The sequence below is a fragment of the Rhineura floridana genome, chromosome 10, assembly GCF_030035675.1.
Source record: "Rhineura floridana isolate rRhiFlo1 chromosome 10, rRhiFlo1.hap2, whole genome shotgun sequence".
NCBI lineage: Eukaryota > Metazoa > Chordata > Lepidosauria > Squamata > Rhineuridae > Rhineura > Rhineura floridana.
This window is the reverse complement of record NC_084489.1, coordinates 9666879-9692952: the sequence shown is the minus strand read 5'-3', so window position 1 is coordinate 9692952 and position 26074 is coordinate 9666879. Positions and strand designations below refer to the sequence as shown.

The 26074-nt window shown below is 40.6% G+C and overlaps 1 protein-coding gene and 1 pseudogene across 1 annotated transcript in view; both read left to right on the top strand.

Annotated features, from left to right (window-relative positions):
• The window catches only part of CDK13 (cyclin dependent kinase 13), a 69288-nt gene that overhangs the window by 6118 nt on the left and 37096 nt on the right, over nt 1-26074 (top strand). Inside the window, exons 2-5 of the mRNA XM_061586660.1 lie at nt 13369-13980; nt 20409-20573; nt 21555-21694; nt 23680-23850. Coding sequence (XP_061442644.1) covers nt 13369-13980; nt 20409-20573; nt 21555-21694; nt 23680-23850 — 1088 coding nt within the window. The remainder of the gene's footprint in view (nt 1-13368; nt 13981-20408; nt 20574-21554; nt 21695-23679; nt 23851-26074) is intronic.
• On the top strand, nt 14569-14719 carry LOC133365695 (U1 spliceosomal RNA; annotated as a pseudogene).

Here is a 26074-nt window from a genome sequence, read left to right as displayed (position 1 = left end):
GCATTGTTTTCAAGGTGCTTACCGAATTACCACTTTATAATCTGCTCCAGAATTTTCCCAGGGATTGGTTGCTCAGGGAGTGACTGCTCTTGCTTCCCAGGATCCTCCTTTTTGCCCCTTTTGAAGATGGGATCACCATTAGCCCTCCTCTAGTCATCTGGCCCTTGACACCTATTAGTGATTTTGCAAAGATAATACAGTGGTTCCAAGAGTTCTTCAGGCAGTTCCTTCATTACTCTTGGATGCAGTTCATTAGGCCCTGCAGATTTGAACTCATTCAAAGTAATTTAAGTATTCGTTGACCATTTGTCAATCTCAAGCTGTAATCCTGCCCCTTCAATTTATACGTCACGTTTGCAAGGAGGGTGATAGACCCTCTTTTGGGAGAAGACTGAGCAAAAGTAGAAACTGAGCATTTCTGTCTTTTCTTTGTAATCGGTTATCATTTTGCCATCCTAAGTTAGTAGCTGAACCACCATTCTTTTTGCTGTCTTTTACCATAGGTGCACCTAAAGAAAGCTGCTTTGTTGCTTAGTATCCCTCACTAACCTCAGCTCATTCTCAGCTTCAGCCATCCTGACACCATCCCTGCAATTCTGTGCTACCCATCTGTACTCTTCCTTTGTGGTCTGGCCTTCCTTCCATTTCCTGTATGTGTCCTTTTTTTCTTTTCAGGTCATCTTTAAGCCTTTTGTGGAACCACATTGGCTTCTTCTGCTGTCATCTTCCTTTATTCCTTGTTGGTATTGTTTGCAATTGTGCCTTTAGAATTTCCTTTTTTAGAAACTCCCAACCATCTTGGACACCTTTTCTCAGTAGGGTCACTTTCCATGGGACCATACTTATCATTGTTCTAAGATTATTAAAATCTGCTTTTCTGAAGTCTAGGATACACGTATGGTAACTCTCAGCTTTGGTTTCCTTTAAAATCAAGAACTCAAGTATAATATGGTCACTTTCACCCAGAGTTCCCATAACTGCCACTTCATCCACTAAGTCATCTTTATTGGTTAGAATCAAGTCAAGGATAGCTCATCCTCTAGTTGCTTCCTCCACTTTCTGTAGGAGAATTTTATTATTATTTATTATATTATAGAAAGGTATCAGTAATTATTAGAGAAAGGTATCAGTAATAACTTTTGTCAAGGGTTGGTAATATAGCAGCTAACATTGGTGACCAATAAACAATGCAGAGCATGTGGAATAGGTAAGTGGGTAAGCCAGGAACGAAATGACAAAGTTTTCCCCCTTGTAGGCAAAGAGTGGCCGAGAACAGAAAAGTTCTGTCTATGACTGTGTTGGCTAAGTGTTGCTCCTTCCCATAAGTCCTGACTTGATTGACTGGGGGGAGAACGCTGATAGCAGTGCTGAGATGAAAGCAAAGCTGTCGTATCACTAGCCATCTGTCTAGACCAGCCTTTCCCAGCCAGTGTGCCTCCAGATGTTGTTGGACCACAACTCCCATCAGCCTCAGCCATTGGCAATACTGGCTGAGGCTGATGGGAGTTGTGGTCCAACAACATCTGGAGGCACACTGGTTGGGAAAGGCTGGTCTAGATTGAGTATGCTGACTGTTCACCCTGCCCTTCTGTGATGCACAAACTGAGCAACCAGGGATCTATCCATTCTTTAGGGATTACATTTCTCAGGGTATATACTGAGAATATGTGTGTAGTTCTAATTTTGTTTGTAAATGTTTTTTAATTATGCTGGCTTCTGTGGCCACCTTGGGAGGAAGGGCTGGATAAAAATGGATAAATAATAAACAATACCACAGCCTTGATCAGCTTGGTGTATATTAACATAAAGCTGGGTTAGTGTCCTTAGCACATTAATATTGTGATAGCATGTCAATCACTATCTTCCAGTGCTATCTTAATTAAATCCCCCATATTGTATAATGTGGCTGCAGTAGTACTATCCTGGCTAGCATGCTTCACAACTGGTTTGCTCTAAGGAGTGTAAAATTAAGTTTGTCCAAGTTGTAAAGATAGCAGAAGAATACCTTGGTTTTCCAGTTTCTTTTTCAACAAAATGCTTGTTTGCATTGAGTTGAAAAACATAATTCTAAACTCTCTTGATTCCTCAGCCCTGCCTCTGAATTATGCATAAAAATAGATCACTGTCAGTGCTGCACCTCCACCTTTTCTTTCAAATATGAAATGTATAGGTTTCTAGGGCTGGAGGGGAAATTCAGCCACCTTCCTTATCTCTAGATAACTCAAAGATAGGGAACCTCCGGACCATGAGCCTAATTTGGCCTACTAAGGAGGTCCCAATTTGGCCCATGAGGCTGTTTTCTCTAAGCCCCACTCTCTGCTCCATACCTGATATTATGTGATGTTAGATGTGGGGCAGGTATAGCTGTGACTGCAAAGGGACAAATGAGAGCATTATGGTATACTCCCAGTTGTTGCTCTGAAAGCTGAGCTTGCATTCAGCACCTTTTACATTTGACGCCAAATACAAGCCCCCAGGGTTGGTTCCACTCAGAATATCACTAAATGCAGGCCCCCATTGGGATCGACTGCAGTTGGGAATTCCTGATAAAAGCTTTCTAGTGCAGCCAATCCCTGCTTCTTGTGGGGCTGCTTTTGACACTGAATTTAAACTCATCAGAGTTCCTGAATACAGCTAATCCCTGCCACAAATGGAGATTGCATTTGGTGCTGAATTCAGCACTGAGTGCAATCTCTGCTTGCAGTGTGGAAATTGATGCAAGATTCTTCTTTTGCAACTATGGCTTGTGGCTGCAAAGAAATAATCTTTGTTTGCATCCTGGATTTTAATTAAAGCCGGGACAGGTAAGAGAGAGAGGAAGAATCTGGATGGCACTTTGCGTGCACTCCCGAATCTTCCTTTGGAGTGATGTCATATGCTGTCAAGTGATTGACAGGTGATTGACAAGTAGAAAGAAGGAAACAAAAGGTAGAGGAGACTGTGGATGGGAAGGACACTCCGGTAGTGGTGACTTGGAGTGTTTGTTTTCTTGCCTGAGAACAACATGGAATATACGTGCAACAAGTGCAAACTGGTGATCCTGTTGGAAGAAAAGGTCAGAGGCCTGGAATGGCAGGTGCCACACTTAAGACTATAAGAGAAGACAAAGAGTTCTAAGACAGAATGCTGTAACAACAGTAGGAAAGAGAAGTATAGGACGTAGAAGAACAGCAGGATGTTGAAGCAGAAGAGGAGACTGTTGTGGAGATGAAGTGGAGGAAACTCTGTGGAAAAAGGTGACAGGAGCAGAAGCGCTAGAAGACACCCTTCACTGGTGGAACTATGGAACCGCTTTCAGGCACTTGAGGTTGAGACTGGAAAACAGCCTGCAGAGGAAGAATATCAGGAGACCTCATGAGACATCAAGTGTGAGGCTGAAGCTCAGTAAAGCAGAGGCAATGAAACCATGCCCTGTGACAAGAAGACAAGATTAGTAGTAGCGGGAGACTCCCTACTGCGTGGGATTGAAACCCAAGTATTCCAAGAAGACCCATGGACTCACCAGGTATGCTATCTCTCTGGAGGACAGAGTAGAGATGTGATGGAAGGGTTGCCATCACTCATAAAGCCTACTGATACGTATCCCCTTTTCTCATCCATGTGGGAACAAAGGAAACTGCCAGGCGGAGCTGCAAAGAAATCACAGCAGACGTTGAAACTTTGGGAAGGAAATGTAAGAACTTTGGGGCTCAGATAGTTTTCTCATCCATCCTTCTGGTACTTAGAAGAGGAGAAGAAAGGGAAAAAAAAATACTCAGGGTGAATGACTTGCTACGAAGGTGGTGCCGACATGAGAGATTTGGATACTGGGACCACGGGCTATGCTTTCTGGAAGATGGACTGCTGGCAAGTGATGGGTTGCACCTCACAAGGACTGGGAAGAATGTGTTTGGCCACAGCACGGAGAACTTCATCAGGAGAGCTTTAAACTGAATCCTAAGAGGGAAGCAGGCGTAAACTTGGCAGTAATGACTGATGAAGGTTTATACACAGTAACAGTAACAGAGAATGACTCTAATAGGGCCCAATAATTGTTATTGTTATATGCCTTCAAGTCGATTATAACTTATGGCGACCCTATGAATCTTTTTGGATATATTCATAGGGTTTTTCATGGTAAGAGGTATTCAGAGGTATTTTACCATTGCCTTCCTCTGAGCCTACGGCACTTGGTATTCCCAGCAGTCTACCATCCAAGTACTAACCAGGCCTGACCCTGCTTAGCTTCTGAGATCATACGAGATTGTTTCTGGGGTAGTATGGCCGTAGGCGGCCCCAATAATAGTCTTCATAAAATGTAGGAAGAAAGCCAGATCGTTAATTACATGGTCTTTGATGTCTGTATACTTATGCCCAAAGTATGGGAAACAAACAGGACAAACTTGAAGTCTTAATACAGGAGGGTAAATATGACTTCATAGGTATAACTGAAACTTGGGATGACTCTCATGACTGCAATATAGCGATTGAAGGATATAACTTGTTCAAAAAAACCCAGGAGTATAAAAGGACATGGAGTCGTGTTATATGTTAAAAATATATATATATCTACACAGAAATACATGAGGATGAGTTTGATAGCTCCACTGAGATTATCTAGATTAAAATAAATGGGGCAAGGAATAAAATGAATATGGTGGTTCTGCTGACCATCCAATCAAGGAAAAGATGAGGATGAAATTTTGGAAAACAAATTGCCAGTTTTTTTGAAGAGGCATGATGTAGTAGTAATGAGTAATTTCAGTTACCCTGATATATATTGGGAGGCAAATTCGGCCAAACATGGACCGTCCAAGAAATTCCTGACTTGTGTTGGAGATTGTTTTCTGCTGTAGAAGGTGGAGGAAGTAACTAGAGGATCAGCTATCCTTGACTTGATTCTAACCAACAGAGATGACTTAGTGGATGAAGTGGCAGTTACGAGAACTCTGGGGGAAAGTGCCCACATTATATTTGAGTTCTTGATTTTAAAGCAAGCAAAAGCTGAGAGTTGCCATACGTTTATCCTGGACTTCAGGAAAGCTGGTTTTAATCTTAGAACAATAATAAATATGGTCTCATGGCAAGCCACCCTACTGAGAAAAGGAATCCAAGATGGGTGGGAGTTTCTAAAAGAAGAAATTCTAAAGGCACAATGGCAAACAATTCTATCAAGGAAAAAAGAGGGAAGACATCAGAAGAAGCCTGTGTGGCTTCACAGAAAGCTTAGAGATGACCTGAAAACAAAAAAAGGACACACATAGGAAGTGGAAAGAAGGCCAGGCCGCAAAGGAAGATTACAAATAGGTAGCACAGAATTGCAGAGATGGCATCAGGAAGGCTAAAGCTGAGAATGAGCTGAGGTTAGCTAGGGACAACAAAAAAACTTTCTTTTGGTACATCTATGGTAAAAGACAGCAAAAAGAAATGGTGGTTCAGTGACTCAATCGGAATGGCACAATGATAAGACAGAATAGGCAGAAATGCTCAATTCCTACTTTGGCTCAATCTTCTCCCAAAAGAGGAACTATGATCCTCCTGGAAAACATGAAATTGAAGGGGCAGGATTGGTGCCTGAGATTGATAGACAAATGATCAAGGAATACCTAATCACTTTGAACGAGTTCAAATCTGTAGGGCCCAATGAACTGTATCTTAAGGAAGTGGCTGAAAAACTCATTGAACCACTGTCTACTATCTTTGCAAAATTGTGGAGGATGGGTGAAGTGCCAGATTACTGGAGAAGGACTAATGTCCCTATCTTCAAAAAAGGGAAAAAGGAGAAACCTGACATTGATCCCTGGACCATTCAGCCTGACACTGATCTCTGGGAAAATTCTGAAGCCGATTATAAAGTGGTCAATCTGTAAGCACCTTGAAAACAATGCAGTGGTTACAAGAAGGCAACATGGATTTATCAAGAACAAATCCTGCCAGACTAATCTTATCTCAGTTTTTGATCAGGTAACCTCCCTAGTGGACTGTAGGAATGCTGTGGACATAATATATCTCAACTTCAGCTAAGCTTTTGACAAAGTGCCCCATGATATCCTGATTAGCAAGCTAGGTAAATGTGGGCTTGATGGAACAACTATCAGGTGAATCTACAGTTGGCTACAGAATAGTACTCCAGAGTGCTTATCAGTGGTTCCTTCTGAAACTGGGGGAAGGTAATGAACTGGATGCTGCATGGTTCGGTGGGTTGATAGACTGGAGCATAAGAGCATAAGACTGGAGGAGTAAGTACAAAGTTCTACACCTAGGAAAAAGAAACCAAATTCAATTATAAGATGGGGTATACTTGACTCGGCAATACTACATGTGAGAAGGATCTTGGAATTGTTGTTGATCACAAGCTGAATATGAATATGAGCCAGTAGTGTGATGTGGCTGCAGAAATGTGGCAAATGCTATTTTAGGCTGCATTAACAGAAGTATAATTTCCAAATTGTGTGAAGTACTAGCTTCCCAATATTTAGCACTGGTTAAGCCTAATGTTGAATACTGCACCTGGTTCTGGACACAGCACCCTAAGAAAGATGCAGACAACCTGGAATGGGTTCAGAGGAGGAACCTTGGAACTATAGATCTGTCAGCCTGACATCAATCCCTGGAAAAATTCTGGAGCAGATTATAAAGTGGTCAATCTGTAAGCAACTTGAAAACAATGCAGTGATTACTAGAAGCCATTATGGATATACCAATAACAAATTCTGCCAGGCTAATCTTATCTCCTTTCTTTGATTGGGTAACCTTCCTCGGAGACTGGGAATGCTGTGGACATAATATATCTTGACTTCAGCAAAACTTTTGACAAAGTGCCCCATGATACTCTGATTAGCAAGCTAGCTAAATGTGGGCTGGATGGAACAACTATCAGGTGGATTCACAGTTGGCTACCGAATCCTTCTCAAACAGTGCTTGTCAGTGGTTCCTCCTCAGACTGGGGGGAGGTAACAAGCGGTCCTGGGCCTAGTGCTCTTCAACATTTGTATTAATGACTTGGATGAGGAGGTGCAGGGAATACTTATCAAATTTGCAGATGATACAAAATTGAGAGGAATAGCTAATACCTTGGAAGAGAAACAAAATTCAAAGGGATTTTGATAGGCTGGAGCATTGAACTGAAAACAGAATGAAGTTTAACAGGAAAAAAGTGCAAAGTTCTACACCTAGGAAAAAGAAAGCAAATGCAGAGTTATAAGATGGGGGATACTTGGCTCAGCAGTACTACATGCAAGAAGGATCTTGGGATTGGTTTTGATTACAAGCTGAATATGAGCCAACAGTGTGATGTGGCTGCAAAAAAGGCAAATGCTATTTTAGGCTGCATTAACAAGTATATTTTCCAAGTTGTGTGAAGTATTGGTTCCCCTTTATTTGGCACTGGTTAGACCTCATCTTGACTACTGAGTCCAGTTTTGGACATCACCTAATCTTGAGTACTGAGTCCAGTTGTGGGAGAGGTGATAGCACTCTTCAACTACTTGAATGGTTTTCACACAGGTCTCTTCTCAATTGTCCCAGAGTGCAGGACATGGAATAATGGGCTTAACTTATAGGAAGCCAGATTTTGACTGAACATTAGGAAAAACTTCCTAACTGTAGAGTGGTATGACAATGGATCCAATGATCCAGGGAGGTGGTGGGCTTTCCAACAGTAGAGGCATTGAAGAGGCACCTGAATAGCCACTTGTCAGGTATGCTTTAATTTGGATTCTTGCATTGAGTATGCTATTCTATATTTCTGTGATTCTGTTATTATTAGGTGGCTTCACCCCCTGTTACAAATGGGCCATAGAGGCCACAGCCAAATCCAGTTCCCCATTCCTGACATAATTTTCCAAAATGCATAGGTTCCTCTTTAATTGCATAGTTTGAATGATAGTGGATTTATTCATATTGGAGGATGTATTGGTTACATTTCATCCTGTTCAAATCAGATGTGAAATATTCAGATAACGTAGCACTGAATTTTACAATAGTATATTTGATAGCAATACTGTCCTTTGGAGTAGGAACATAAACTTAAGTTAAATCAGAAGTTGAGTAAATCAGTGTGACTGTATTTTTTTAGTTGCATCTTTCTTAAACTATGCCAAAACTAAATGAATTGGTTTCATAATTAAGAACAGTTTTATGCTACTCTTCAGTACAGGTTCTTTTAAGGCAGCTGAGAAATAAATAACATTTATAAAATCAAACAGTAAATCAGTATAGTGATCACAAAAGCAGCCAGACAAAACTGTACACAACTAGAGACTAAGAAGGCTTGGTGGAAAAACAGTTTCTTTTGGCATCAGAAAGGTGAGTGTCAGGTGAGTATTCCAAAGAGAGGATGCCACAGCTGAGAAGGCTCTTTCCTCAGTCAATGTTCTCCTAATGCATTGAAAGTGGGGCACCCAGAGAAGGGCCTCAGAAGATCCTAGTATATGAACAGTGTAGGGAGAAGGTGGTCTTCTAGGTACCTAGGTCCAAAGCTGTATAAGGCTTTAAGGGTAAGCACCAGCATTTTGAATTTCCCCCCAGAAATGATCCAGCAGTTAGTAAAACTGTTGGAAAAGTCACAAGACATAGTCTCAGTGGCCTGCCCTTGTTACTAAACTAGTAAATCTGGCTTAGAGAAGCGTCCAAATAGACTTCAAAGGAAGCACAAGTACAGTATATGCCAGTAGTTAAATCTGAAGGTTACCAGAACATGGATAACTGGCTAGAGAGCTTCCAGTTAGTGGAATGAGCTTTGTGCCATTGATGCTACTTGGGCCCCTGGTGAATGTAACATTTATAAATGTAAATCTCAATCCAACAACAAAAACAATATACAAATTATTAGAGGTTACATTCTATCACGTATATACAAAAGCATTAATTAAGAGTTCCAGATGGAGGCATACTTTGTCGGTTTCTTGTTGTTGTCTATCTTGCTAACAAATGATGAAATAATACTAGACTGGTGTAAATTTATCTGATTTGGTTTGACCTTCTCTACCAGTGCAGTTTGCCAAACGTTGTTGTTATTATTAATTAAAGTTATATCCCGCCCTTTCTCCCAGTAGGAGCCCAATAGTTCATATGGCTCCCTTCAGGTCTTGCCAAAACCTGGCCATTATTAAACAAGCTGCCATCAATAAATGTCCTATGAATTCTTTACTTTTTAGGTCTATATTTTATCCAGTAAATCTGTTCAATAAATTGAATGGTGGGGCCATATCTATGGTCTGTCTGTCTTGTTCCCTCTATTTCCTTGAAAACTATAGTCCAGAACTTTGGTCAGAGGACACATCCATCACATATGATACATGCCTTTGCTATTGCATCTTCTCCAGCAGTTAGATGAGTGTTGTGAATTGATTTTTGATAGTGTTGAAGGGTAGCATATCATCAGTGCATTATTTTTAATAATGTTCTTTTTATCTGCTGATATTGGTCTCATAACTGGACGACGATCCAGATGATTGTAAATATAGCACTTGTGATGAAGTATAACTACCTCTAATTCACTTGGTTTCATTAATCAAGTTCTTCAGAAATTCTTTATTGATAAACAAGTTAGTGTTCCTGGATTGGGGAGACCAGGGAAGTGAGAGGGATGTGCATTTAGACCTCCCAATCTCCATAACAGTCTCAGTCTGAAGGCCAGTGATTAGAAACAAGGGTTCTGCTATGCCTTGGGAATATCTCAGATCCTAATGCTGTGTCCATACATTTAAAGATTGTGTATTGAAAAATTAAAATTGTAGTAAATCTCACATTAAATATGGTATCAAACGCTCCCTTCCTTTTTTCCTTTTGATGTCAGAGGACTTGTAAAAGGTATTGGCACAAAGATAAACAGTTTTTGAGGTATGCATTCAGGTGAAACTGTCATTCTGACCAATTGAGTACTACACAGGTTCACTGTAGACTTGGTATCAATTCTTTGTATTAACTCTGGATGAAGTAGTAAGTTCTCATTTAAGTGTGTATGTATATACAGCATAACTGTAATTGTTATTAAAAGTGTAATTTGTGAAATAAATTTATAATAATTTAAACTAGTAGTATAATTTCTGCAATGCTGTCTAATCTGAGAGTTGTTTGTGTGGATGCCTTCAGACCATGTATGTGAAAAACACTGTAGGGGATCTGAATTGATACACAGTTGCTATAGTAGCATTGGTCTGAGACACTTGCAGTATTTGCATAAATTTAATATAGAACCAAATGTAACTTGGTTTCAGAGAGTGAAAAGGGCTCCTGATGTGAAAGTAAGTAAATATGAGAGAATTACTATGAAATACTTGTCTCTTGATTTGTTCCTTCAGTTGGAATTATTTTTTCCAAACCAGGCTAGCACTAACAGGTGAAATATTGGTGCATATTTGTAGCAGAATGTACTGATATTTTCAGTTACTTGCAGTGTCTGTATAATATCTTGATGCTTACTATGTGGTATTAACTTCATTCTCAGAGTACTTTTAATTTAAGTCAGCCTTCCCCAACCTGGTCCCTTCCAGATGTTTTTGGACTGCAAAAACATCTCATCATACCTGACCATTGGCCATGGGGCTGGGGATGATGGGGATTGTAGCCCAACAGTATCTGGAGAGCACTAGGTTGGGAAAAGGACAAGATAAGTGACAATGGATTGGTTTAACACAGTGATTTAAATAACTAATGTGAGACTGATTTGATTTGAACCATGCTCCCTATTTATACTACCAAGCATTTCCTACTGGGCAGAGCAGTCCAATTTGTCGGATGCTGTTGGGGAGCAAAGCCAGTGGAGGCGGAGCTGGTGGAAGGGACCACTACATCCAGCTGCCGCTCAGAGGCCTGTTGGAGGGGAGGATGCTGGCTGTGCTAGCAGGGTGCAGAGGAGGGAAAGAAAATACATGTTTCCTTCCACCACCCCTTTTCCCTGGTGTACTAGCTGCCACAATGGAGGGCTGTGGAAGGGAGCTGAACAGGACCTGGATATTGCTTAACTCCCTCTCTGCTCCTTCTCTGACATGCCCCCACAACGCCCCTTTTGCAGGCCTTCTGCCGGCTTCCACCCATTCCTCTTACACTAGGCTGGGCTTCCCTGGCGGATCCCCAGCTGAGCTGGCTGGGTCCCAGCTCAGGCGTGGCTGAGCCAGGATGAGGGGCTTATGCCATCGTAGCCTGTCTGAGCCAGGACCCAGATGGCTCAGCCAGAGGTCCACCATATCCAACTCACCTCAACCCGGCATAAATAGTAGTTGGATTGTGCCCCAAACCTATGTAATTATTCTGTTTGTTTCCTGGGGGGTGCCCCTCTGCTCACTATGCTCGTCAACCCACTCTTCTGGCTTCAGTCTCCCCCCTGGACAACAACTGTTTCAGTTTCCTTCTCTAGGACCACAACAACTCTTCTCTTCCTGCCTCAGTTTCTTTCCCCAAGAACACAATGTGTTCTTTCTACCTCAGATTCTGAATCCACAAAAGGGTCAAAATATCTCCCCCCACCAGACCACGCTCTCTCCTCACAGCTTCCCACCCTCCCTCTCCTTGGTCTTCCTTCCTTCCTTCCTTCCTTCCTTCCTTCCTTCCTTCCTTCCTTCCTTCCTTCCTTCCTTCCTTCCTTCCTTCCTTCCTTCCTTCCTTCCTTCCTTCCTTTCTTTCTTTCTTTCTCTTCTGCCAGAAAAAGGTTTCCTCAGTGCTAGCGGGGGGGAAAAAGGGACAGCCCCCCTGGACAGGTCATGGCATCACCTCCCCCTCCATTTGAGCTCTCAAGTGGGTTCCTGCAAGGGCTGACTACCAAATCTTGGCTCAGTGTGTGTGTCCCCACCCCGGGGTTGCCATAAGTTGGGATCAGAATATTGTCACATGACAGCAGACCAGCACAAATACTATAGAGAAAGAACATGATTTCTAAACAGCTTAATATTTCAAAAACCTATTTGAGTGTGCTGTCGATGGACCCATTAAAATGTGTTGTTTTGCAACTTAGAGCTGTTATACAAAAATAGGAGGGCCTATTTACATATTTTTTCCTATGAACATCTAATGTATTTTAGAAAATGGCACAAGATGGCATGTTCTAGAACTAGTCTGGATCCTGATGCCAGTAATGACACACCAGTCCCTGGCTTCTAGTATCTAGTATATAATACATGATTGTGCTTAATTTCAGGTAATTTTTTTCCTTCTGTTTCACTCCATATACAAAGTAGCTTTTAAGTCACTGTGTTTTGGATACTGGGTCTTGTTTGGCGTTATAAGTTGTTCCAATATTTTTGTAATTAGAGGCTTTAATTTTATGCATCAAACCTAAATTTCATTTACTCCAGACTGTGTTCATAAAAAGTAATTTTTAAAATTATGGTTTAATTTTTTTTTTTTTAAAAAGTCTTTTAAACTTGGATTTTTTCTATATATAAAAGGATGGCATCCTGTGATACCCCTTTCACAGATGGAAAGCATCTTTCAGTGGAGTGGGGAGGGAAGCAATTTTTGTCAGTTTTTCCACTCTTTTGAGCTCCTCCAAATCTGTACCAAAGAATCCCCAATCCTCCAGAACAGATTTAGGAAGGGGTGGGCAATTGCTGAAAATGGCCTCCCACCCAATTCTGCTGATCGACGTCTTCTGGCGATATAGGAGACACCACTGGATACCACCCAAAGTATTTTGTGTGCATTAGCAAGGTCTAACCCCCTCCCCACTAAATCATTAGGCCAGTGGCGGGGAACCTTTTTAGCTCCCGTCCTGTTGGGCTCACTTTGACAGGTGGGTGGGGCAACAACCCTCCTGTCAAACATGCAGCATCACACTTACGTCATGTGATTGACACGTGGGCTTCCCCACCCACCTGTCAAAGTTGGTCCACAGGGTGAGACCAAAGAAGGTTGGCCATCCCTGGGATGGCAAGCAATGCGAGCAGGGGTGGAGGCCCTAGTTTTAAATAAATAATGTTTGTAATAGCTATTACGTAATACCTTGCATGTTTTCATAACTTACTCAAATGTTTTAAAGTGCTTTTATTTTTTGTGACTGAGAGAAAATGTCATACAAGTACTCTTACTTGTGTACTGAAAGTAAAATCTGTCAATACTAAAAATAATTTTGAAACCCTTTTAACTTGGAGGAAATCATGGCCTCACTGACCTCAAAGTGAAGTGTGATGCTGATATGCTGATTCATATTCAGAGGTCTACAAAATTGTAATGCCTTTATGCTTGAAAAATGTGTTTTAAAGTACATTGCATTAAAAAAATTTAAGGGTTTTAAGTAACAGAGCAATTTCATGTTGTAGCTAAAGGCTTCTAACCAAGAAGCTAGTTATCTTGCAAACATACTAATGGGATGGCTGTAAAAGCTGTTCACTAAAGAGCAAGACAGTTGAGTATAAAAATAGGCACTGACTAAATCTTTACTCTTCTAAACAGAAGATCAGCAAAATCCAGAAGCAGAAGCCCTTATTCATCAAGGCACTCAAGATCTCGCAGTAGGCACAGATTATCAAGATCCAGAAGTCGCCAGTCGAGTATTTCTCCTAGTACTCTGACTCTAAAAAGTAGCCTGGCTGCAGAGTTGAATAAGAACAAAAAGGCTAGAGCAGCAGAGGCAGCCAAAGCCAATGCTAAAGCTTCAAATACATCTACACCTACTAAGGGAAGTACCGACAACATTGGGGTGACCATTCCACAAGCAAACAATGTGAAGGAAGTAAAGAAGATAAAAACTGAACATACACCTCCTTCAGGTGGTTCAGTCTCAAAAAACGATAAGACAAAGACTAAAGTCCCTGTTCAGGAAACAAAGGGGGAAAACAATTTGATTGTGGAGAAAGCTGCCAAGCAAAAGGTTTTGGTGGTGAAAGAAAATAAACCAACCCCTGTTAAGCCACCAGTGCAACCTGCTGCAGTAAAAGAGAAAAGCAAGCCTCACCTCCCAAGTGCACCACCGAAGGAAAAGGATCGCAGCGTTTCACTGATAACTTCCACGCTGCCGCCCCTGCCTCTTCCGCCGATGCTGCCTGAAGATAAAGATACAGATAGGTGAGTTGTGAAATACTTTATTTTCCCTCTTAAGGCATAATTTCAAGCAACAAATTGGTTTTTGAGGAAGATACTAGGTTCACCTTGTTGCACTGTGAATAATGCTTGATAAACTGTATGTGGGGGAAGTAACCTAATAACTGCAATTGCAGGTGTTTGACACAGATTTGTAAACAAAATGTTCATTAACCATATTTTGATATCATTTTTGTGATGTCCAAGACCATATAGGAATTGTAGCATATAAAATTTAAATATTCTACAGTCCTAAAAGATTACAATGATTGATTAGATTTATTATATGCCCTTCACCAGAAGGTCCCAGGGTGGGTCACAACAATGTAAAATAGAACATTAAAAACAGTTTGAAACAAATGACTATCACAAATATTAGTGGGTCCTGAAAATATGTATCTCAAGTGTCAGAGGCCAGTGTCTTCCATGTACAACGAAAGCTGTATAATGAAGATGTCAGATGCATCTTTGTGGAGGGGAGAATTTAGGGCTGCCACAGAGAATGCCCTCTCCTGGGCCATCCCCCCCAAGCTTCTGAGGGCAGAGAAACTACCAAGAGGGCCCTCTCTGCTGATCTTAACATGGGGAGATACTATGATCATGAAGGTGGTTTTCCCAGGGTGAGGCTTATCCATTGCACTCTGGGTGTGCTGACCCCTGCAATTTGCCCAAATGTGGGGAACTCAGCTGCATAATTAGTGGGCCTAAGTTGTTTATGCCTTTAAATACTAGCACGAGCAGCTTGAATTGGGCCTGGAAATGGACTGGCAACCAATCCAGCTGTTTTAAAACAGGGGTTTTACCTCTTTCCCATTCATCTTGTATTGACTTGTTACAAAATATTAGTAGCCAAAGTCTCTAGCTAGTGTTTTGGCCAGTATACTCAAATGCATACAACTCTTCAAACCCCACCCTCATTATCTTCAGTGGACTGTAGAAGAAACTTTTATCTCCTGTGCCTCTTCCTGCCTCTTTTGCCCCAGTCCCTGATTGTTCATATTTTTCTCTTGCCTCTACCATGCCTCATGTCTCCTGCCTCTCTCACCACTTCCAGGAGAGGTTTACATGTCCTATGCATGTTTACTGCAAAGTACATTCCTATTGAATTGTGTGGGGCTTAGTGCATACAAGTGTGCATAGGATCACAGCTCAAAGAATTTACCTTCACCTGTCTTGTGCGTTAGAGAGAAGGAGAAGTCACATGGGCTATACGTGTCCCCTCCCCAATCTGATTCCTCAAGAGTTCTTATCTTTGCAAAGAAGTCATTTGTGGCTTGCTCTGGCAATGGCCATCTTGAGAGCAGTTGCTATTGGAGTGAACAACACATGGCTTCTTTGCAAAGATAGCTGCAGTTGCTGAATACTGGGCAGATTGATGTTGTTAGCATCTTCTTTTCTCTCTTGGAGAAAGTATGAGGAAATTGAAGATCATGATCATATGCAAGTTATAGCATGTAAGTAATCCTTATTTGATTTTTGAGTAAATGCTCCTGGGACTAGAGAGTAACCAAGTCTGTGTCTCATTCATGTGCTGCCTATCTCTGGCTCCCTGCCAGATTGACACATACATTTACTCTCACAAACACAATATAGTATAATAGCTGAATTGACTTGGTTTTTCGACAACAGTGCTTCTTATATTTTCAGTCGAACAGGTTGTCCCAGGTGGGGTAGGGGACAGGCAGATTGATCCCACCAAATATGCATGAACATCCTGGGGTAGCTGTTCATCTTAAACTTTTTTAGTGCACTGCTCTTTATCTGTTTGAGAAAGTGTAATCTGATTGACAAGATCCTGTCAACCAGTGACAGCAAAGCTAAATGAGTATAATCTCAAATGAGAGAATTATAGTAACAATACGAAGTTACACAGTGTCACATTGGAACTAAGTTGGAAGCCACTGAAATGAAAAAAGCAGTCAGCAGAGTCGTTAGGTGAAAGTTCTACAGGTGAGCAAATGGATTTGAAAATTTAAGTAGTTTTAAAGACGCTGACTAAACAATCATAAAAATGTTTAGTCAGAAGCAGCCCTGTAGTCAGCCTTCCTTGTTAAGTGGGGCAGCTATATTTCTAGGTAGGGCATGTTTTGGGGGGAGGCGTATAGCACCAGTCAATCCTCCCCCCTAGTGTAGAGGATATGAGGGCCAGGCCAGAAGAATGGAAAGACAGTAACCTTCCTCCTCACTCCTCCTCCATGCAGAAAGTGTGTTAACTTACACAATGGGTTATGTAAATGCTTAAGTTAAAAAATATAGTATGAACACCAGCAATTAAATGACTGGCATATTTTCATTTCATAAGAAAAAAGAATGTTAAGGATGTAGTCAATAAGGGGATACCAAAAAGTTTAAAACAAGGAAACAAAATAGTTTATGCTATAACTGAGAAGTTTAAAACTAGTGTAGAGCTTAGAATACTAGAATGCTCTAACTGTTCATATTTCTGGAACCATTCTTGTTGGAAATTACGGCCCTCACTGTTTGAGTATGAATGAAATTAAATCTGATGAATTGTCTCACCCTTTTTTGAGAGATCCCCAGGAATACCAGACTCAAAAGCTTGACTTTGCCTATAGCTACAATCCTCTTTCACCTGTGGTCTGGCCCTATGTTGTGCTTCTTCATGAACTGAACTACTTTGGTAATGGAACAGTGAGTTCCTGAGCTTGGCTTTGATGGATTAAGTATCTTAGTCTTAGATTCCACCCAAAAAACAAACTTGTCCGTACTACAAGTTTAGGGAAGGGCAGAGAGAAAATAGATTCTTTAGGGTGTGTTAACTCCTCCTTGTGGGTCCCTCCTAGTGTTGTTCCTGATTTTTAGATTTTCCTTTCTGTTGAACAATTAAAAGAAAACTTTTTAGTTGGTGCTATATAGAGGACTAAGAAAGTGATTCAAAACTAATTGTGGAAAGCAATTGGAATTTGATTTACTGGTTGCTGGGTTAATTTTTTTCTGCCCAGAAACCCCAAAAGGCCTCATGCTGTGCTGTACACATTGGGGAAACCAGAAATTAGGCCTGAGTTACAGCCTAGGTGGCCTGCCAGCCAGGTAAGTGTAGTGTGCACAACAGTGTTTGTATTCCTGTAGAGCTGTTTTCATCCTTTGCCATCAAGTGCTCAAGAAAAAGAAAATAGCTGTTATGATTGTGAGTATGGTGAGCACTTTAAAAGAGTAAAAGGTAACTTAGGGTAGATATTTTTTTCAAATCACTTAGCTTTTTATTTCCCCCTTTAGACAAAAACACCCAATTCTTCTCTACACATCATAATTGCAGAATAAACAAACTCTTACTCCTTACTGTAGGCAAACAAACATGCTTCTTTATTGCTGGCTGGGTAGAGAACAAAACTGAAACTGAAAAGCAGGGCAAAGGCAAGTCCAAGGGGTGGAGTCTAACTCTAGCCCATCATACAAAGTTCTAATATCTCTTGAAGGGTCATGTTACTATACAAGCTGCATTTTTCTAGGATCACAAGTAATTATGGGGCTATTGTGATCATGAAAAATGTGCCCTTAGTCAGGGAAAGCCTTAAGTGAGCAGACTTTGGGGACTCTTCCAGGTGAGGTTTTGTTATGTAGTCACTCTGCCTTATTCACTGATTTTTCAGGGGGTCCTATTCTTAAATTGCTTCTGTTTTTAAAACAAGCTGCCATTCTTTAAATGGAGGCTTTCATTGTCTGCCACATCACAAAAAGACAATTCCCCTCAAAAAGTACCGGGAGGAGCACATTTTTTGGGGGGTGGGGGAGCGGTGCCCTACCTTGGCTACAGGGCTACTCAGAAGTAAGTCAACAAATAAATCAGCAACTCTTCCTTCAATCAAAAACAAAACTAGATGAACAAGAAAGGGGGATGTGTACAGAACCAACATTTAATTTGAATAGACTGATTAATCAAATCAAACCAAAATACCTATCAATAGCCAGACATTAGATAACATTGATAAACCTGATAATGCAATAATATGGTATGTACATATGAAAGTATCAAAAGATGCTTCACCTTTGAATAGTCTTCAGGGGGAGATTAGACAACAGTTTAAAAATAATGTCACAGTAGCCAAAATTAAAGAGTTTAAATTCTTACTTTTGTGGTGCCTGGAAAATACACAAAAATATATTACTCAAACCACTGAAAATAAATCATACAGGAAGTCATGTTTAAAATTCTCATCCTGAATCATCAGTTATTAATGAGGATCTCACTTATGCATGCATAGATGCAGATCCATTCAATCCATGTATTGAATATATTAAGAGGAACCATTCTACATGAAATCTAAATTTAAAAAACCCAATACAAGCACCATTATCATCTTGTTATTCCAGCAAGGATAAAAATATTAACCTTGAAATTAACTTCCAGATGAATTTTGCCAATATTGATTCTATGCAAACCTAAGTGAATTAAACTAAAAAAGAGCTCAGCCTTTGTAAATACAGATTTTTTTTAAAAAAAAAATAGTTATGAGAGAGACATGGGGAAAACACAAGAATCTTTGTACTGTTGTGTGCACCCCTATCTCAAATAGGTGAGACTTTCCTTGGAATGAAGGTGACGAGACTGTGGTGTTTTTATGAGGTATATAGCTTATTTACATGTACATACAAGTTAAGCATAATATGTTCTCAGCATTAACACCCCAGCAGAACTTGCTTCCCCATTAGGTTTCTAGGGGACTGTCCAAAGCCATGGTTTGAGGTTCACCACACAGAGCGGTCAAGCCTGTCTGTATCTTTCCAGTTCCCAGCTCCACACTGCTCACACAAAATCTACCTCCTGTCCCAACCAGAGTTGGGTGAGGGTGTGAGAGGGGAAGACTACCCACATTCTTTTGGCAACACATTTTCTCTTGCCCACATCTTTTGACATGTAGATTTGGTATTTGACAGACCCATTAACCCAACAAATAAACTGGCTTGGCAAGCACAGCAAGTTTCTCTGCTACAACTCCATTTGTACAGATTCACAATCACAGGCTGGAAGGGGACCGAAAGACACAATCAATACCAATGCCCCAATCTTATAACAATACTGAATAATTGTAAGCCGGTTCTACATTCCTCCACAACAGCCAGTCTTATCTGTCCTATATACAGTATGTAGGTAGACACTGAAGAAATTTGTTTTTGTATGCTGTAGTGCAGGGGTGGGGGACCTATTTAAATTAGCCCAGTGATCTCTCCACCCCTCGTGGGCCAGGTTTGACAGGTGGGTAGCGCCACCCACCTATCACCTGATGTCACAATGGTGTTGGGCAACTTTTTGTTTTGCCTACAGGGGTCTTCAGAAGCCCTTTTCAGCAGTATCTTGCCCTGTGCTTTGAAAGGAGTTTTGCAGGCACTGCAGATCTGCTGATTTGCAGTGCCTGTAAACACCTTTTGGCTGAGCCTCACCCCTTACTTGTTTACTCCTACTGTCAGATGATGGGTGTAGGGCAGGTGGGCATAGCTTCAGGCCTGGTGGCAGTGTGCAGCAAAGTTGGGCCCTGGTTGAGGGCCCCTTCATAGGGTGGGCGGGTGGAGCCTGTTCCATGACCAGCAGCAGCATTGGGTCATACAACCAATGCTGCCATGGATTGCAGAGAGGAAGCTCCCAGGCGTCCCCGATACAGGTGGCATGAGCTTAAATAAGACCGTCTGCCTCACCTGCCTGTTGCTTTAGTGAATCAGTGCGCACACCCTATGCAAAGCACGCACATGCCTGCCATCATGCAAGATGGTGGCAAGTGTCCCTAAGGGGTTGACGGGGCCCACTGCTATCTTGGGCGATGTCAGGCATGCATGCACAGTGCGTGGCATATGTGCACTGACACCATAGGTAGGTGGTGTGGGTGGGCCTATATAAGCCCCATGCTGCCTGTGTCAGGAGGGGGTGTTGGGGCAAACAGTGCTGCAGGCCTGGGTAGGCTGGTGCCCAGGGGCCTAGTCATGCTCCGGCCCTGCATAGCTTAGCTGAAATGACTACATAGGGATGTCTGGCTTGCCTAATTAGGCCTGTGAGCCAGAGTTTCACCTTTGCTATAAGGAGTGCAATATTCAAATAAGTATCAGAAAAATAAATCCTTATACGCTGCGAGGCCAACATATAACAAGTCGCACACAAATTACCTGGACCTCCCTATATGCCAGCATTATGTTGAAAAATACCTGCTATTTAAATGTCAGAATGATTAGGCAGATGCTCTAACCTCAAATTGTAATCTAATATTAATTTACAACATTTTTGCAAATTTGATTTCCAGTTGCTGATAGTTTCAAATATTCTTCAGAATTAATGCTCTTCAAAATGTAAATCTAGGCAAGGCTGTGGTACAGTAAAGTGACAGATATGCATTCTGACTTGGCTCTCTGGCCTTAGATTTTCAAATATGAAGTTACCAGAAGTCTGTCTGTTCATATTTCTCTAGTTTTCAAGGGACCATTTCTGTGAAAGCAGTTAAAAAAGAAGTAGAGAAGAAATTACGTTACTTGCTTGAAGACCTGCCACTGCCACCTGAGTTGCCTGGAGGAGATGATGTATGCAAAAGCCCTGAAGAGAAAAAAATATCAGTGCATCTTAAAAAAAGACCGAAGTATGTATTGGTTCCTCTTTTTCTGTAATACACTACGGAAGTGAAATACGCGTATCACTTTAAAATCTATTTAAGCTGTTGAATATGAGAAAAATTGGTAGTTTACTCATCATAGTAGAATTCTGTTAAGGTTGTCTTGAAGTATTTTAGTTGTTTGAGGAAGTAAAGGAGCTAAAACTGAAATAAGTTTACAATTTGTGATTGTTGTAGCTCTTAAATGGACAAGTTCTAAATACACTGGCAGACTAAACTAATGAAAGCCTTTGATTCCTCCATTTGTGTGCTGCCATTTCATTGTATCAAGATTTCATTTCAGTTTTCCACCTAGTTGTATAGTAGCTGGGCATAAATATTGGCCTTAACTTTCTTTATAATGTGATGATGTATGCCTGATTATACAAATGTCATCATCACTGTTTTGAGTGGCTTGCTAAAATAACAGATTATATCATTTTGTTCATCCAGTACATTGTATGAAAGAGGTTGCTTCTTCAGTAACAAGAGGAAGAAGAAAATAGCTATAAAGATTGGAACATCATCTGATAATATGTAATGGAACACTTTATCTGTTGTGCTGGGATTTTAAAAAACTGGCACTGGTTGATATTATGTACCCTTTCATTTCTCCATTGCTCTGCACCAAAAGAGATGACTGCCACATAAAGGAAGCATCCTGAATCCCAGGGAGCACATGATCCTCATACTATATTGTAGTGTTTTTGAAAACTTGCACAGTTTCAAAAATGATTGGCTGTTTGTGTGTGTATGTCTGTGAGAGAGATACTTGAGAAATGCATGCCCAGTGCCTCCATGGATGCATGGAACAGTTATATGGGTTTAAAAATATTGCAAATGACAGTCAAGGTTAGTGTCAGCATTTTGTTTAGTACATGTTGAAGTCATTTAACAGACAGTAGTATACTAGCAGAGAAGAGCAGACTTTATAGTGAGAAAATATTAAAATGCACTCTAATTGAATAGGATATGTGGACCACGCCATGGTGAAACAAAGCAAAAAGAAATTGACTGGGGGAAACGCTGTGTGGATAAATTTGACATCATTGGCATTATTGGAGAAGGCACTTACGGGCAAGTTTACAAAGCAAGAGATAAAGACACAGGTAAACTTTCAAAATTGTGATTCACATGGAAATAGCTGGCATTGACTGTGATCGCCACATTGCATTCTTGTATCTTTGTCAAGTTGTTGAATATATATTGTGCAATAATTCTCCATAGCTGAAAGGCACTACTTGACATTATTGTGTGTCTAGGCTAGAAATCCTTATGGAAACCTCAAGAAGCATGTGTCTTTGAAAGCACAGACTCAGTGGACTCAGTGCTACTTCATATTTTACTTTTTTTCTAATGCAGAACTTAGCCTATGTATATACGTGTTGAATTGAGATGTGCACCATCAACTGTGGCATTTCAGTACAAGTATTCAGTGCAGAAATACATTGTATAATATTGAATTTGAATTTATAATATTGAATGCAAAAAGGATAATTTCAGACTACAAGCACTTACTGAGTCATGAAGGAATAATAGAAAGTTTGGTAAATTTGTTTGATATTTTAATATGTGACACTGTCCTGCCCAGAGTCCGAGAGACGAGACTAGAATTAATTCTTGTTTTATTAGAGTAACGGTTACATCGAAAGCAGTGCGCTTCATAGACCTCTCTATGCTGACTCAGTACTGTCCCTAACTAGACTACCTAAGCATGCTCTGCAGCGTGTGTAGTTAGTTGACTCAGCACCCCAATTAGGGGGGCGCCGCCTTAAATAGGAAAGGTCTTCGCTCGTAATCCCTGACTCTTTTGAAGTTCCACCTTCTGACCAACCCCGAGTTGGGGCTCAACAGAAACATAGGAACAGACCAATACTAGTACTAAAGTCAATGTGTGACATCCAGTTTTTCCCAAATACTCCCCTTTCTACATTTGGACGTTCAGAGAATTTGAGGTGGAGCATAGGAGGCTGCAGGAATCGAGAGGAAGGGGAAGCATGAGCAGAATCTACCACACAACTCTGATGTCTCTGATAATGGTGGAGTAATGCTGTGGTCGTTGTCCTTGGAGTTGATGGACTATGTGTGCTAGAGTGGTGAAACTTGCATTTTGAATTGATGCCGTGATGTTTGCATAGACCTTCATTCTAAACCTTTGTAATGGTCTTGCACTCCATAGTCATAAAGCAGATTTCTCTACCTTCTAGATCAGTGGTTCCCAGCCTGGGGGCCGGGAAGTAATCCAGAGGGGTCCGTGAACAGTAAAGAAATGAATTAATTATTAATTTTTTTAAAAAATGTCTTCAGTCCCTTGACACTGCTTTCCGCTGCTGCTGCAGATGACACCTCCCCCTTGCTCCAAACGAGAGGGGAGGCTTTTTGCTGAAGCGCCAGAGCGTCTTTCAGGTGCACTAAGGGCAGGCATCTGCCTATAAAATACATGGCAGATGCCAAAGGAGGCTGAGGGTGGAGCTACCAGGAAGAAGAGGGGATTGCTATCACTGATTCCTGTCTCCTTGCACGGCCGCTACTGGCAACACCCTTACTTAGAATGAGAGGAGAGGGGTTTTTGTGAAGCAAAAAGAAGCAAGCCTGCAAAGAAAGGCTGCTTTCCCCCTTCCTTCCTGGCAGCCAGCCTGCCTCCCTGGAGGGAAGGGGTCACAAAAAATTTTCAGCTTATAAAGGGGGTCCCATGCTCATAAAGGTTGGGAACCACTGTTCTAGATCAAGTTAAGTAGGTAAAAGCAAGTAGTCTTTAGGTGGGATTTGGGAGGCCACGTACATGTAAAAACCTATATGTGGAACATCTTCTCTGGATTACACCCTGCATAGTGGTTAGCAAACAGATTGCTGCCATGCATGCCGAAAAGAAATGAGGAAGTGACTTTGAGGCAGTAGAAATGGTTTAACTTGCTTTATTTGCATAGCTATAATGCTGAAACTCTGTGTTAAATATGCTCAATCTCATTTTCTATGTGGTAAATTTCCATTTGTTTTTTAGAAATTACTTGATACTCTTATAGCATTATACAAAAAGCTACAGGAAATTGTGAATTAAATGAAATAATTATAGAATAAAAACATTATATTTTAGGGGAAATGGTGGCACTAAAGAAGGTACGTTTGGATAATGAGAAGGAAGGATTTCCAATTACAGCTATTCGAGAAATTAAGATTCTTCGACAGCTTAATCACCAAAGCATAATCAACATGAAAGAAATAGTAACGGATAAGGAAGATGCTTTGGATTTTAAGAAGGACAAAGGTATGTACACAGTTATGTTCAATTGTAATTTTAATGCAACTTACTTTGAAAGAAGCACAGGTAATTTAAAAACATGCATTTATTGAGTTGTAGTGTTCCAGGAAAGAGAATAATCTCAAATATAATAAAGCAACCAAGAATATAATTGTTACAATAACTTCTGGCACAAGCAGCAAAATAAAATAACCCTCGATTAAAAAAAAGCATCACCGAAGACCATTTTTTAATCATTGTTGGAATACAGGAGCTTTTCTCCCTCGAGTTCAGTTAAGTAGAGAGATCTCTTGGATCAACTTGTTAAGTAGAAAGGCAAAACCCAAGGAAAATGTAAGAAATCTTACACAAATTCTCAGGCCAGAGTGCAATGTTCATGTTGTTATGAATAAATGTTGTTCAGGGCTGTGGAGTCGGAGTTGGCAGCAATTTTGGGTGGAGTCGGTAGAAATGTACCGACTCCGACTTCAAAATAAAAACTTTCATAGGAATTTAGGAACATTTTCTTGTTCAGAAATTTTAATCAAATAAGTATATTTTATGTTCTATCAATCTAGCCTGATGATTCACGTGGTGGTGATTAAATGCCTTGTGTTACCATTTTACTACAGTAAATTTGTTATTACTAGATAATATACATTTGCCATTTATGAAGGAGTCGGAGTCGGACAGTAGAAAAATAGAGGACTCGGAGTCGAAGGTTTGGCGTACCAACTCTACAGCCCTGGTTGTATTAGGTTACAGGCCTTAGTTATACTACTTCAAAGATGAAAAAATGTGCTCTGTATGGATATAGGAATCTCTCCTTATATTTGTGTTTCCAGCAAGGTTGGCATTAAGCTCCCCTTGAGTGCTGGTTGTGTTTGCTTTTGAACTATTTATGTTCTTAATGGTAAGAATACATGAGCTTGGAAGACCAGAGCAGACTACACTATCTTGCAGTAACTGAAAGTCTTCCTTTAATACCACTAGGAGAAGATTTGGATAAACATATAGTTGATTGTAGAGATGTGAAGGCATGGAGGAAAAAATGGAAAAATTCAGGGAAAAAAATATTTTTCTGAATTGGAAAAAATGGGGAAATGTTTTCCCTGCTAATTTTTCTGGTTTTTTTTCCAGGCCTTCACATCTCTAGTTGATTGTGACACAGCCTTGCTTCTTGCCTTTTGTAAACAAGAAACCACAATCCTGGCACTTACTTTGGCAACTGGTTTAATATGTTTACTTCAGTTGCCATAGTCCAGGCAGTTCCCTGTGCTTCAGCAATGGGAAACAGTGAAGGTGTTTTTAACTTGTCATTTGTTGTTATGTGCCTTCAAGTCAATTATGACTTATGGCGAACCTATGAATCGGCGACCTCCAATAGCATCTATTATAAACCACCCTGTTCAGATCTTGTAAGTTCAGAACTGTGGCTTCCTTTATGGAATCAATCCATTTCTTGTTTGGCCTTCCTCTTTTTCTACTCCCTTCTGTTTTCCCAAGCATTATTGTCTTTTCTAGTGAATCATGTCTTCTCATTATGTGTCCAAAGTATGATAACCTCAGTTTCATTATTTTAGCTTCTAGTGACAGTTCTGGTTTAATTTGTTCTAACACCCAATTATATGTCTTTTTCACAGTCCATGGTATGTGCAAAGCTCTCCTCCAACACCACATTTCAAATGAGTTGATTTTTCTCTTATCTCCTTTTTTCACTGTCCAACTTTCACATCTATACATAGAGATTGGGAATACCATTGTCTGAATGATCATGACTTTAGTATTCAGTGATACATCTTTGCATTTGAGGACCTTTTCTAGTTCTCTCATAGCTGCCTTCCCCAGTCCTAGCCACTTTCGGATTTCTTGACTATTGTCTTCATTTTGGTTAATGACTATGTCAAGGTATTGATAATCCTTGACAAGTTCAATGTCCTCATTATCAACTTTGAAGTTACATAAATCTTCTGTTATTACTTTAGTCTTTGACATTCAGCTGTAGTCCTGCTTTTGTGCTTTCCTCTTTAACTTTCATCAGCATTCGTTTCAAATCATTACTGGTTTCTGCTGGTAGTAAGATATTATCTGTATATCTTAAATTATTGATATTTCTTCCTCCAGTTTTCACACCTCCTTCATCTTTGTCCATTCCCACTTTTGTATGTTATGTTCTGCATATAGATTAAACAAATAGGGGTGTATTCTATCATCCTATCACACACCATTTCCAATGGGGAACCAATCGGTT